We start from the raw sequence: 15259 nt of genomic DNA on the forward strand, positions 1-15259 counted from the left end.
TGCGAGGCCCCCTCCTTCCTGCTTCCCTGTTCCCGCCATGATTACCATAGCGCGGGAACAAAGCCCGCGCTTCCCTTTTGGCCCCGCCCCCAATGGCCGGCGCCCTCAGCTCCTCATCCTCCCTCACCCCCTCCCCCACGACATGGGGAAGAGAGAGAAGTTACAGGGTCGCAGGTTTAACAACTTGGGAAGTCCTCTCTTCCCCCCTTCATCCCACAAATTCACCCCCCCACTTTTGTCCCAAACGTTCTTTTTCTGGCCCGCTCACTCCAGCTTCTCCTCGACAATAAATGTCCACGTCTCATCTGCCGTTTCGAAGTAGTGGTATTTCCCTAGATGTGTGACCCACAGTCTTCCCGGTTGCAGCATTCAGAATTTGACCTTCCTTTTATGCAACATCGCCTTGGCCCGATTAAAGCTTGCCCTCCTTCTCGCCACCTCCGCACTCCAATCTTGATATACGCGGATCACCGCATTCTCCCACCTACTGCTCCGAGTTTTCTTTGCCCATCTGAGGACCATCTCTCTGTCCTTATATCGGAGAAATCTCACCACTATTGCTCGAGGAATTTCTCTAGCCCTCGGTCTTCGCGCCATAACCCGATAGGCTCCCTCCACCTCCAGCGGACCCGTCGGGGCCTCCGATCCCATTAATGAGTGTAGCATCGTGCTCACATATGCCGCGGCGTCCGCCCCTTCTGCACCTTCAGGAAGACCAAGAATCCTTAGGTTCTTCCTCCTCGCATTATTCTCCAGCACCTCCCACCTTTCCACACATCTTTTGTGCCGTGCCTCGTAGATCTCAGTTTTCACCACCAGGCCCTGTATGTCGTCCTCATTCTCAGCAGCCTTTGCCTTCACGACCCGAAGCTCCGGTTCCTGGGTCTTTTGCTCCTCCTTTAGCCCCTCAATCGCTTGTAATATCGGGGCCAACAGCTCCTTCTTCATCTCCTTTTTGAGTTCATCTACGCAACGCCGCAGGAACTCTTGTTGGTCAGGGCCCCATATTAAACTGCCTCCTTCCGACGCCATCTTGCTTTGTGCCTGCCTTCCTGGCCGCTGCTCTAGAGGATCCACTGCAATCCGGCTACTTTCCTCTCTTTTTTCCATCCGTGTCCAGGGGGGATTCCCTTCTGGATTACCGCACAGTGTTATTTGCCGTTAAAATTGCCGATGGGGCTCCTATTAAGAGCCCAAAAGTCCGTTCCACCGGGAGCTGCCGAAACGTGCGACTCAGCTGGTCATCGCCGCACCCGGAAGTCCAAAGGTGAACATCTTTAAAGGCATAATGTTAAAACACAAAAGATACTTGCATCCCCAGAATTAGAATGCAACGGCTAAGCCAATGTGTCTTGAACTGAATTAATAAATTAATCAGAAGTGAAATAAGGAAGAAAGTTCTTCTACAAATCTTATAAAGAGAAAGGAGAGATGTTTGGTTCACAGTGACCATGGACTTAGATAAGATGTCTCCTTTTCTACACACAGGAATGTGACATAGAAAAGGGGGTTAATTTGAAGGTATTTGTAGCCAGAATATCTTAGTTACCTTAGAAAAACTGTAAACACCATCATTTATCCAAGAGCAAGTGAAGGATGCAATGGATCACATGATGAACACCTCGACTGGAGTCAAAACAACTCTGTGCAGCTCCTTCAGCTACAAATGATGGACAAACCAGCGGTACATCTGCAGAATCTAAACTTGAGGGACAGTGCTGACAGTTGCAATGTGTTAATGTGGTCAATTCAATACTAGCCAGGCTGCATCTGCTGACTTCATAACTCAATTTGCAAAACTGTGGCAAGAGAAAGGCAGCTCAGGTGTCCTGAAACCTGCATGAACTAACAGTTGCACAGCGCATGCTGGCCTCACCAGTGAAGTGTCGTACACCCATGTGTTCCAAGGAAATTGTTTGCCAGATTGGTTGATGAATCAGCACCCAAATAAGTCAGCTAGACTTAAACCTAAAAATGTAACAGATGTTGTCCACTTAGAACTTTATGAACTGCTGTTTGAAAGTATATCAAAAAGGCTACTTTGTGAAACACAAAGTGATAGGAATTCAGTGTAAATTTTGGAGCCAGATACAAAATTGGCTGAAAGTAGGATGTTATGACATTATTTTATTTACCAATCAAAAATACAATTAGCCACATTTGGATTTCCAATTAGATACGTGTAGCTAATATTGGTCTGTGGTGGTATGTATCAGGGGTAATACAGTACACCATGAATGCCGAGGAGCTATTGGAGGAAAAATGCTGGGTCCCGATTGGATCTGCCGCCTACTGGGCTCCACCCAGATAGGCGGGGTATAAGAACCCGGTTTACTCCCCGCAGCTGCATTCTGTGACTGAGCTGCTGGGGAACAAGTCTGCTCAATAAAGCCTCGATTGAAGTTCTCTACGTCTCGCCTCGTGTGATCGATGGTGCTACATGGTTGACACCATATTAGCGGATTCCCCCCAAGGTGTTATTCATGATGTCTTGAGGATATTCTAGGTTACTCAGTTCAACACGTTCTCTGCACCTTATCAATCCACTGAACCTACCAATTTACACTGCAGTTCACAACACTAAAGGCACAATTTCATTTGTTTGTGCAGAGGATTTCTGAGACAAACTGCTCCATGTTAAATTGTATTCATATGGTCACAGAATAAAACATTCACTAGAGAATCACGCATTAGAAAGGCTAAGCTGGCGCAGCATAGTGGTTAGCACCGCTTCCGTCGGCGCGCAGGACCCTGGTTCGATCCCGGCCCCAGGTCACAGTCTGTGTGGAGTTTGCACATTCTCTCCGTGTCTGCGTGGGTTTCACCCCCACAACTCAAAGATGTGCAGATTAGGTGGATTGGCCATGCTAAATTGCCCCTTAATTGGAAAAAAAAAATTGGGTACGCTAAATTTAAAAGAAAAGACAAAGCCATACTTGTAGACAAGAGCACATGCTCTGCAGTTACTCGATTTGCTCATCCTTGGGTGCACAAAATGAATGAGAATACATTCATGGTTTAAGTTTGCTTGATAGGTTCAACTGTTGGCCTCAAACACGAGGGGCTGACGATAATTTTCGATATTAAAAAAATAATTGGATTTCTATAGTTTCCACCACAATCTCAGGACATCCAAAAGTGCTATATAGAAAATGAGGGACGTGGGAGCTAATTTTCACACAGCAAGCACCTACAAACAGCAATATGATAATAGTGAGATTATCTGCTTTTCCAGTGATGCTGATTAGGGAATAAATGTTGGTCAGGACACAGAGAACTCCCTTGCTCCTCTTCGAAATAGTGCCATGGAATTCTACATGTCCAGCTGAGAGCACAGACAGGGCTTTCTTTAATATTTCATCCAAAAAATAGCAACTCCAACAGTACAGCACTCCTTCAGTGCTGCACTGGATTGTCAGCCTAAAACATTATACTCAACTCTGTAGAGCAGGACCCAAAGTTTCTGACGAGGCAAAAATGCGACCAACTAAGCTACAACTGACACTACATGAATAAAGAATTGGAGATTGCTCTTATTATCCACTGTTTCTAGTGGGTGAATCGCATTAACACCAATTCACCCATTCTGAGCAGTGGAGACGGCATCATTTAAAGATTAAAGAAAAGGAACAAAGAATTCTGCTGTCATTTTTAGTCGGGTTAGAATCTTAGAAACAGTGTTCCTCCTCCTGTTGTCAGCAGGAGCTCCTCTTTACAGTTTACAGCCACATATCCCAGCCACTTGAGTAGCTGTACTGTTAATCAATAACCAAACAAATAACTTTCATTTCCGCAGAATGAACACAATCAGAGCTTGACAAGAGTAAACTGAAAATGAAAAATGCTGAAGCAATCTTTTACTTTTGAGTTTTGGAAGATATGGCTATTTGCTACTGAGGGACAGGAATTCTGAAGTTTCTATACCGAGCACCTGTGGTTCAGTTGACCTTGCTCCGATAATGGTTTTGAAAATAATTTAGGCAGACTACAATACTGTGTCAATATGAAGACTGGGAAGCTTATTTCAGTGCTTATAATGAGCATTAGTTCATGGTTGATTGAAATCTTATTCCAATTGAGTGACCAGCATAATTCCTATGTTCGTCTCATCCCGTGATTTAATTAGTTCCCCGTCTCCTATTTCAGCAACAAACTGGTTGGAACAATCCCGGAGGCATCCATTACTATAAGGTTCAGAAGTTTGCACTGTAATATTCTGAAATTGGATATGCTCACTGCAGTGCTAACAATGACTAATTAGCATAAAAAGCTTGTAAAATAAACTTTGCACAAGCCAGAGTGATTATGTTTATGGGGCGGAGGGGGCGTTGGAGAGAATATAAACACAAGACAGAATAATGCACACAGGAAGCCACGCACCAGAAGACAAAACTGAATTAGAGACAAACAAAGCTGCTTAACCAAAGCAATAGGCATTAGAGGTTGAGTGTGAGGGTTTGAAAAGAGGAGAAAGAGTCAGAGAGCCAGCTAGGACAGGAGAAGCAACATTTCAGATAAAGAGTACACAGATAAATTATCTTCCTAAAACAAAAGACATCCAGCTAAAGAATGACATATGGTATAATTCTGAACAAAGATCACATCGTTTCATTTTGTTAAAACTTTTGCCTTAGATAGCCCATTGAGTTCCTTAACGAGTTAATGACAAAAACCCAAGAGTCAATACGGATTGCTGACCTATGATGCATTAGCTGATCTCAGAAAGATACTATCAATCTACAACACTGATTATAGACTTAACCTGACCCTCACTGCCAACCACAATGGCTTTTGATCTCAAAAAGTTGCTGATCTTCCAGGTTCTTTCTCATCCATAGTCAACAATTTACAATGATTCATGCCTGGGTAGGCAGGAGAGTAGGACTAGAGGAATAGTGATGGATTGCAGCAGGAATGACATATAATTAACATACCTGATAGAGAAGAGAAGAAAGGTAGCATGACAGGAAGGAGAAGTTACAGGAATCAAGAACCTAAGAGGCACCATGAGAAAGAAAGATAAATCCAATATGAGCTTGGGTCTGAATAAGAAACAAAACATATACAATTATCACATTCTGCAACAACATATTCCATATGGGGAGCTTTTCCAGTTGATAGCCACGGATACAAAATTATTGATTTGACAGAAGTTACGAATAAAGGAATATTTAATAGGCATCTGTTTACCCATTTGTTGAGGTTAGATAGGTTGAGTAAAAGAGTTGGCTTTTAACTGAAGGACTGAGGGTGGGGATTTTGAAATGAGAGGCAATCTAGGTCAGCAATTGACTTAGCTTCTCCTTTATCAGCTTCAGAGGGATATATTTGCTCAAGGAGTGAAGCTTGTATTGTTTTAAGCAAAGTGACCAAATTTGCTCTCAGATCTTGGGCTGCACGAGTGCCTGTGCATCTGTGGCTTACAGGCTGCCTTGCTCCATCTCCAATGTTAAACACCAGTCAGAAATGGAAGTCTCCTCAGGTTATTCGGTCTTTGATTCACATCTATGTTCCTTGTTTGGTGCTGCATCAGTGGCTGCTATCCTGGGGATAATCGGAAATCTGATCCCAATGCCAAGCACTTCATGGGAGTTATATTCGGAGCTTTGTCCCCACAGGAGAATGAATGGTCCTTGAAAAAGAGGCAGCCTTGTGTTCTTTTGTCTTTTTTTGTCTGTCTTTTGCAAGCATTCAGTAGAGGTTGAATAAGGTCACAGAGTTTCTGAAGTTTCTGATTTTCTTTGTCCTTTCAAGAAAGTCTCAACAAATTTTGCAGGGTACAGAGTTATACTTTAACACAAGATACTACAGGCACCTTACAGAAATAAGAGCTGAAAGAAACATTCTGCACTTTTGCGAAGGACCCAAAATGTAGAAAATACATTAAAGAGCGGAAAATTCCTCCAAATTAATTGCTATATTATTTTCACTTAACAGTCTTATTCCAAAACATTTCATTGTAACCGAGACTGACGTAGAAGAAAAACAACTAATATAAATGCATTAAGAGGAGAACTCAGAGATGCAGTACAGCATCACCTAAAAAACCTCTTAATGAAATATCTCTTCAATATCCCTCATTGCATTCGGGCCTTAACAATATTCTATGATGTATTGTAAAAAGCCATGGTTATTTAGGTATTTTGAATGTGAAAAAACTACAAAACCCTTTTTTTTTTAAATTCTGACATGAAATGTGGGCATCACTGGGAGGGACAGTATTAGTTGCCCACCCCTAATTGCCCACAGGAAGGTGGCAGTGAACCATCTTCTTAAACCAGTTACAGTCGTGTGGGGAAGATACCCTCATAATATTTTTAGGGAGGGAGTTGTCATAAGCTGGTTTAGTTCACTAGGCTAAATCGCTGGCTTTTAAAGCCAGCAGCACGGTTCAATTCCCATACCAGCCTCCCCGAACAGGCGCCGGAATGTGGCGACTAGGGGCTTTTCACAGTAACTTCATTGAAGCCTACACATGACAATAAGCGATTTTCATTTCATTTACACCAGTATATCATGGTGCAGATACACTGATGGACACACAGCGGGACCAATCAACACACACAACACCGCAGCCGATCACCAGTTAGAGCACACACACTATAAAGACAGGCGGCATCAGAGTTCCCGCTCATTCTAGCTGCAGCCTCCTAGTAGGACAGAGCTCACAGCCTGCAGCACAGATCTTCACCATGTGCTGAGTGCATAGACTGGTTAGGACAAGGCATAGGTCTTTAGTTCAATCTAATATAGTGTTAACCCACAGTGAAAGTATGTTCAACAGTTTCTGATTTAATAAAATAGTGTTGCACTATTTTAAGTGTTGGTGACCTGTATGTGTTCCACGGATCCAGAGCACCCAACACATCAGGAGTTCCAGGACTTTGATCCAACAACAATGAAGAAATAATACATTTCCAAATCGGCATGTTGTGCAACTTGATAGGGAAACTTGTAAGTGGCGGTGTTCCCAAGTACCTGTTGCCATTGTGCTTCTGGGTGATAGAGGTTTGGGAGGTGCAATCAAAGAAGCCACAACAAGATGAAGTGACTCTTATAAATGGCATTTGTGTCTGGTGCAGTTAGGTTTCTGGTCAATCAGGATGCTGATTTTGGGGGTGTCAGTGTTCATCGAATCATAGAAATTACAGTGTAGAATGAGGCCATTCGGCCCATCGAGTCTATACCAGTCCCGGAAAGATCACTTAAGCCCATACCTCCGCTCTATCCCCATAACCCAGCGTAACTTTTGGACACTATGGGGCAATTTAGCGTGACCAATCCACCCAACCTGCACAGCTTCGGACTGTGTGAGGAAACCCACGCAGACACGGGAAGAACGTGCAGACTCTGCACAGACAGTGACCCAAGCCGGGAATCGAACCCGGGTCCCTGGTGCTGTGAAGCAACAGTGCTAACCACTGTGCTATTGTGCCGCCCCTAATGTCATTGTGCTGAAATTTACACCAGTGGGATTTTACAATCCCATCAAAGTCCATGGAGCTTTGAAAGGTTGGCTGCATTTTATGTTTTCGCCCCTGCTGTGATGGGACCATAAAATTATGTCCATTGTATATCAAGGGGAGATGATTAAACTCTCTATTGTTGGAGATGATCTTGTGCAGCACAAATGTCATTTGCCACTTTTCAGACCAAGTTCAATGTTGTCCAGGTCTCGCTGCACGTAGATATGGATTGCTTCAATATCTGAGGAGTTGCAAATGGATCCGAACACTGCCACTCAACCAATTTCCTAATCATGTCAATAATTTGCCCTCAACTCCGTGGGTTTCCACCTTAGATTTTTAAAAAGTTTTTGTTGGTTTTTACATTTAACTTGTAACAAAATTGCTGAATAAAGATTTAAATAAAAAAGAGAACAAAAGATTCAAAGAAAACACAGTGGGGGCAGTACAGTGGCGCAGTGGGTTAGCCCTGTTGCACATTCTCCCTGTGTTTGCGTTGGTTTCACCCCCACAACCCAAAGATGTGCAGGGTAGGTGGATTGGCCACGTGAAATTGCCCCTTAATTGGAAAAAATGAATTGGGTACTCTAAATTTATTTTTTTTAAAGAAAACACAAAGTGTAAATCGGAAATGGGAAATCAAAGTGATCTGGTATAAATACATAGAGCGTTTATACAGATTTGAGGCCTGCTAGCATTAGGCCCCCCAGATGTTGGTTATTCCAACCGCACCATTTCACTATTTACATGAGGTCCCATGGTATTAAAACATACCAGGGGCTTATTTGAGATCACCCAGGTGCGTCCACCTGTTGTTGCCGTGGCCGCCCCACCTGGGTACCCCCCCGCTTCGGTGCCCTTTGGCCTGTCTGCCCTGCTTCCCCTGTGCTCTGCGTGGCATCTTCCCCACTCCCTTCTCTGGTTCACCCCCACCACTTCATCTTTTATGTTTCGGACCCCCATTTCCCCCTCCGCTTTATTGGTTGCTGGTCACAAACAAGTCCTCGAACAGGGTTGGTAAATAACTTTCATGTTTTGCGGAAGCCCTCCTGGATCTTCTCATGGTGAATTTGATCTTTTCCAATTTGAGGAATTCCATGCGGTCAGACACCAGTCTGCGGCCTTGGGTGGCACTGTTGATCTCCACCAGGCAAGAGTCTCTGGCGGGTGATTAGGGAGGCAAAGGCTACGGCGTCTGCCCCTCTGCCTGTAAACATCGAACATACAGTGCAGAAGGAGGCCATTCGGCCCATCGAGTCTGCACCGACCCACTTAAGCCCTCATTTCCATCCATCCATATAACCCAATAATCCCTCCTAACCTTTACAGACACTAAGGGGCAATTTAGCACGGCCAATCCACCTAACCTGCACGTCTTTGGAGTGTGGGAGAAAATCGGAGCACCCGGAGGAAACCCACGCAGACGTGGGGAGAACGTAAAGAGCTGTGGCTGTTCCGATACCATGAAATACCAACACTAAAGGGCACAGCTCCACCTTCACCCCCACAACCTTGGACAGAGCCTCGGAAAGGGCGGTCTAGTACCCGACAAGTCTGGGAGAGAAACCAGAACACGTGGGCATGGTTGGCCGGGCCTTGGCACCGTTCACATTTGTCCTCCACCTCCGGAAAGAACCCGCTCATGCGTGTTCTGGTCAAGTGCGCCCTGTCTTTAGCTGCATTAGGCTCAGCCCTGCGCATGAGGAGGTGAAGTTTGCCCTATGCAGTGCTTAGATGGAGAGACCTCCCCCTTTCTCAGTGCTTAGATCTTCCTCCCACTTTTCCTAGGTGACCATATATCCTCCCGTAGTCGTCCATACATGTACACACGTGAGAGCACACACGCACACCTTGAACAGCAAGTTTCCGAGCTCTGATTCCGCAACCCCTCACCCCGCAGATTCATGGGGAATATTTTGCTCTTGCTCAGGTTGAGTTTGTAACCCGAGAAGGCTCCGAACTCCCTTAGGAGATCCATTATTCCTCCCAGGATGTCTAGCGAGTCATAGAAGAGAAGATCATCTGCATAGAGTGAGTCTCTGTGCTCTTGTCACCCCTCTGGATGCCTCTCCACCGCTTTGCTGATCTGGGAGCGTTGGTTAGGTGGATTGGCCATGCTAAATTGCCCTTAGTGTCCAAAAAGGTTAGGAGGGGTTATTGGATTAAGGGGATAGGGTTGAAGTGATGGCTTAAGTGGGTCGGTGCAGACGCGATGTGCCGAATGGCCTCCTTCGGCACTGTATGTTCTATGTCAGTGGCTCAATTGCCCATGGTAGCAACAGTATATTTAGTTCTCTGTCCCGACCTCCTGCAGCCATGTGTCCATAAAAGCTACTACAACATAATCTTTCATTTGTATTTGCTCCTGCAGCTCGTCTAGTTCATTTCTTACACGCTGTGCATTAGTAAATTGAACTCAACTGGGCTAAAACCCCTGACCTGTCCCTCAGAACTGGTGTTTTATTTACTGGTTTATTACTTTTCTCCTTTGGTTAAACCAGTATACTTGTAATTTTGCCATTAGCTGCAGTTCCAGAAGTTGGGCCCCTGACTATTATTTTATTCTATACCCTGCCACTTGTTTTTGGAACTGTATTGACTTCCCCTGAGGGCACCCCCCCCCCCCCCCCTCCCCCTCCCCCTCCCCCAACCACACAATTTACTAAAGTCCTTGTGACCACCCGTGTTATTCTTTCCGCTAGAACCCGGATCCCAGATTGGTTCAGGTGGAGACCGTCCCAAATGGTACTGATCCCTCCTGTCCCAATGCTGATGCCAGTGCCCCATGAAATGGCTGATCATTGCTTCAATGCCTCCCACCCCCCCCCCCCCCCCCCCCCCCCCCCGCCACACCCCACCATTCCCACAGCCCTTTATGTCATTGGTATTTAGAAACGGCCAATCTCTTCTTTAAACATGATGTGGAGATGCCGGTGTTGGACTGGGGTGGGCACAGTCAGAAGTCTTACAACACCAGGTTAAAGTCCAACAGGTTTGTTTTGAATCACTGGCTTTCGGAGCGCAGCTCCTTCCTCAAACCTGTTGGACTTTAACCTGGTGTTGCAAGACTTGTTAGTCTGCTTTAAACATACTCAATGACTGAGCTTCTATACTGAATCCCACAGAGTCACAACCCGCCGAGTAAAAGGAGGTTTCCCTCAACTCGGCCCTTATTTTGAAATTGTGTTCCCTCGTTCTGGACTCCCCAATGAGAAAACATCTTATCTGCATCTTTCCTGTCTATCTTCAGCGTACTCTGTAGGTTTCAATGAGATCACCACTCATTCTTTGAAACTCTAGCGAATACAGTTTCAAAAACATCTGCAGGACAGGTCCGTCATGTTGGGCATAAGTCTAGCGAACTTTCGTTACACTCCATCTTTAGTAATAATATCCTTCCTAAGGCAAGAGGACCAAAACTCTACACTCCCAAGTGCAGTCTAACCAAGCTTCAATACAATTGAAGCAGGGCTTTGCTCCTCCTGTACTCAAATCCTCTTGCGATAAAGGCTAACACACCATTAGCCTTCCTAATTTCTTGTTGCACCTGCATGTTAGTTTTTAATGACTGATTGATGAGGACACACAGATCCCTTCGCAAATCTACACTTTCTAATCTCTCACTATTTAAGAAATACTCTGCACATCTGTTCTTCCCACAAAAGGTGGATAACCTCACATTTTTTCTACATTCCATCTGCATGTTCTTGCCCACTCACCAAGTCTGTCCAAATCTTCCTCACAACTCACATCCCCGAATTTGGATATATCATATTTGGTTCCCAGATCCAAATCATTGAAATACATAGTGAACAGCTGGGGCCCAAGATGCAGTACCCCACTAGTCACAGCACTCCAGTAGTGACAGCCTACCAACGCAAGAATGACCTGTTTATTCCTACTCTTTTTTTTCTGCCTGTAATCAATCCTTAATCCATACCAGCATATTATCTCCTGCCCCATGTGATTTAATTCTGCAAAATAATCTCCCATGAAGGATCTTATCAAAAACCTTTTGAAAATCCAGGGACACAATGGCCACCGACTCCCCTTTATCACCACTGATTTCAACAGCCTCAAAAATACTCCAATAAGTTTGTCAAACATGATTTCACATTCATAAATCCATGCTATGCCCAATCAGATCATTATTAACCACATGTCCACTTATCACATACTTTATAACAGATTCCAGCATTTTCCCTGCTACTGACATACGGCGAACAGGTCTGTAGTTTCTGGTATTATTTCTCCCTCCCTTCTTACATACTGGGGTGACATTTTCTATCTTCCAATTAGCAGGAACCATTCCAGAATCCATAGAATTTTGGATGATCGCCAATGCATCCACAATCGCCATAGCTACATATTTAAATACTCTGGGATGTAGAATATCAGATCCCGGGACTTAGCATCCTTCAGTCCCATTTCTTTCTCCAATACAATCTGCTTACTATTACTCATTTCTTTCAATTCCTTCTCCCTTGGTTCTCTAATTCTGGGAAATTTCTTGCATCTTTCTCTGTAAAGACATACATGAAGTAATTATACAGCTCCTCTGCCATTTCACTATTCTCCATTATAAATTCTCCTGACTGTCTGTAATGGACCCATGTTAATCGGAGCCAAATGTTTCCCCTTTACACACCTATACAAACTTTTACAGTCCCTTTTATGCTTTTTTGCTAAGTTAGATTCATATTCTATTCTTCATCAGTCTTTTGGTTCTTTTTTGCTGGATTGTAAAATCCTCCCAATCCTCAGGTTTACCATTATGATGATGCAGGAAAAAACCTGGAATTGTACACGGAAATACTGGAGTTTTAAAAGACTTGGGAGTTTTATATTTTTTGAAAAGGACACGGATCACAAAGATGTGCTGCGAATGTACCGCGGTGCTAGCTACCGACAGAAATGGCTGCATGGAGTTTCTGTAAGGAACAATGTGATGCCAGACAAGATAATTGTAAAAGAATCCAAAGGCTGATCATCTCTGATAAAAGCAAAGGAACAATGGCCATCTCATCCACCGACACACACACACACACCAACACCCACAAAGGTGGGGGTTAAAAGCTAGCCAAGAGAGTTGTCCATCGCCTGTGTGTGCTGCGAGAAAAGCGGCTTGACGTTTCCTACATTGAAGAGGATACAGTAACCGAGGCAGGTTCCCTGCAAAAATAGCAATTTTTTCCAGGAACATCTCTCTGACTGTGACAGTCGATCAGCCAGCAGAACGATTACAGCTGGAAAAAAATTGAAATCTCTCTTTTTTAAAAAAAAACTTGAGTATCCAATTCTTTTTTCCAATTAAGGGGCAATTTAGCGTGGCCAATCCACCTACCCTGCACATCTTTGGGTTGTGGGGGCGAAGCCCACGTAAACATGGGGAGAATGTGCAAACTCCACACGGACAGTGACCCAGAGCCAGGATCGAATCTGGGACCTCGGCGCCATGAGGCAACAGTGCTAACCACAGCACCACCGTGCTGCCCTGAAATCTCTCTTTACCAAACCACATAACACCCAAATTGAAGAATCAATTATTCGCCAGGACTCAACTACTGGAATCAATCTGCACCGGCTGCAACATTCATCATCCACTGCTTTCAACTCGAGGACTGTTCGTATAAGATTTTATTTATATTTACTTACTATTGGCCAATTCTTACCCCTAATCCGTATGAACGTAGATGCATTTGTTTTACCATTTCTCCTTACTTTTTAGTAGCTAATAAAAAACTCTACCTTAACTGGTTAAATTGGTTCCTTTTTAAACTTAACTATTGGGTCTTGAAAAGGTATCCAAGCGAAAGGGAACCATGTTAGAGGACGGGTTTAATAAAGGCACTGAGCCAGTCGTTCCTACTCACCCAGGTTTGTACAATTTGGGGGTATCCCAGCCGTGTGGTGACATTTTGAGGCATCTCGCCTGGATCAATAACCTTGGGGTAATCATACCTGGGGATGGTTGTAACATTACTACATTTGAAAATTGCTTATTGTCACAAGTAGGCTTCAAATGAAGTTACTGTGAAAAGCCCCTAGTCGCCACATTCCGGCGCCTGTTCGGGGAGGCTGTTATGGGAATTGAACCGTTCTGCTGGCCTGCTTTCAAAGCCAGCGATTTAGCCCTGGCAACTTCATACGCCTTTTCTTTTAATCTTATACAATCCTTAACTTCTTTTGTTAGTCACTGTTGACTGATTTTTCTTTTGTGTTTTAGTGCCCTGAAGGAATGTGTAGTTACTTTCAACTATGTAATAATTAAAGACTAACCATTGCCTATGTGTCGTCATACCTTTTAATCCATTTTCCCAATCCACCACAACCAATTTGCCCATCATAATTTCCTTTGTTCAAATTTAAGGCCCTGGCTTCGGATTGAACTGCCTCACTTTCAAACATAATGTACAATTCTACCATATTGTGATCACTAACCCCCAAAAAGGTTCTTTTACAACAAGATTATTCATTCATCTTTTTTGGGTCCATAATACTAGATTGCGAATAGCCGGTTCTCCAGTCAGTTCCTCAACATACTGTTTTGGAAAACCATCTCCAACACTCCAGAAACTCAACCGCCACACATCATTAGTGCTCATTGGATTTTCCCAGTTTATATGCAGATTGAGGTCACCCAAGATTATTGTACTACCCTACATGCTTCTCTAATCTCCTAATTAATACCATGCCCCACACTACCATTACTGCTTGGTGGCATACAAACCACCTGCTAGGGTATTAGTCCTTGTACTGTTAAGGTGTAACCTGTCCATCTTGTACAGGTCCCATCTGCCCCAGAACGGATCCCAGTGCTTCAGAAATCTGATACCCTCTCTATTAGGTAAATAAAGGTAGTTTTAAAGGATTTATATTTATATTGGTAAACATTAGAAATATGGTTTAGTTTTAAGGGTGTTTAATTTAATGTGGCTGGAAGGGTAAAACCTACAGTTAGATTCATGCTGGATAAAGGTGTTTGTATGTGTGGGGCTTGGTTAAGTTCCAACTGTGTTTCTATTGTGCTGAGAGGGCTACAGCATGAAAAATTAATTAAAGACCTAAGCATGTGGATGTTGCTTAGCAATGGGGCCTTGAAAGGTAGAGAAAAGTTTTAGTTTTAGCTGAATTTGTGGGAAGTTGGAGATAGTACACTGAAGAGTGAACCTCTCTCAACACTGCCAGGAGAAGCTTGACAGGACAAGGAAGTTGGAAAGATGCAGGCTTCCTAAGGAACAAGATACAGTCCAGATAACCAGGGAATTTGGACAGAAAGACCATTTAAGGTACCTGAAGTAAAAACAAGAGACCAAGGTATTGTTCAGAAGAATTCAAGGAAGAGTAAACAATGTGTTCCAAGTTAATGAGACAATTGAGTAACCAGATTTAAAGTGGGGCAACAACGTTCAAAAGGTAAAGCAAACCTCTGGTGCAATTTTAATACAGTCTGGGAATTGAGAGCTAAAGCAACAGTGAGCCGTTTGCACAGCAGTTAAGACAAAGAAATCCAAAAGGGGTTAGCCTGAAATCCTGGACTGGATTCACTGTTGAAAGTGGAGCAGAAGTATAGTTTTAAAAAGTGTCATTTGGAAAATCTGGATTTTGGAATGCAAAACGACAAGGGAAAGCATTATAATTCTGAGAAGATTTTAAAGTGTGTTTTTGGGAGTGGAGTTTGAAACCCACATATGATAATCATCTGGGGGAACTCAGAGGGGACATCCACAAACATTCACATAGGGTTCAGAGTGGAGAGTGTATTTTCTCACGGTCATCTTGTATACTTAAAA

General features: G+C 43.8%; 1 protein-coding gene across 4 annotated transcripts in view; it reads right to left on the reverse strand.

The window, feature by feature from the left end:
• rad54b (RAD54 homolog B) overlaps positions 1-15259 on the reverse strand; it is a 268427-nt gene that overhangs the window by 194827 nt on the left and 58341 nt on the right. The window contains exon 1 of one of the 4 annotated variants that reach the window (XM_072468035.1): positions 4935-5001. The exons of the other annotated variants lie outside the window; for them this stretch is intronic. Coding sequence (XP_072324136.1) covers positions 4935-4962 — 28 coding nt within the window. The 5' untranslated portion in view covers positions 4963-5001. Of the gene's footprint in view, positions 1-4934; positions 5002-15259 lie in introns of those variants that run through there. 4 annotated transcript variants of the gene reach the window in all.

This window comes from Scyliorhinus torazame, chromosome 11 (assembly GCF_047496885.1).
Source record: "Scyliorhinus torazame isolate Kashiwa2021f chromosome 11, sScyTor2.1, whole genome shotgun sequence".
Lineage (NCBI taxonomy): Eukaryota > Metazoa > Chordata > Chondrichthyes > Carcharhiniformes > Scyliorhinidae > Scyliorhinus > Scyliorhinus torazame.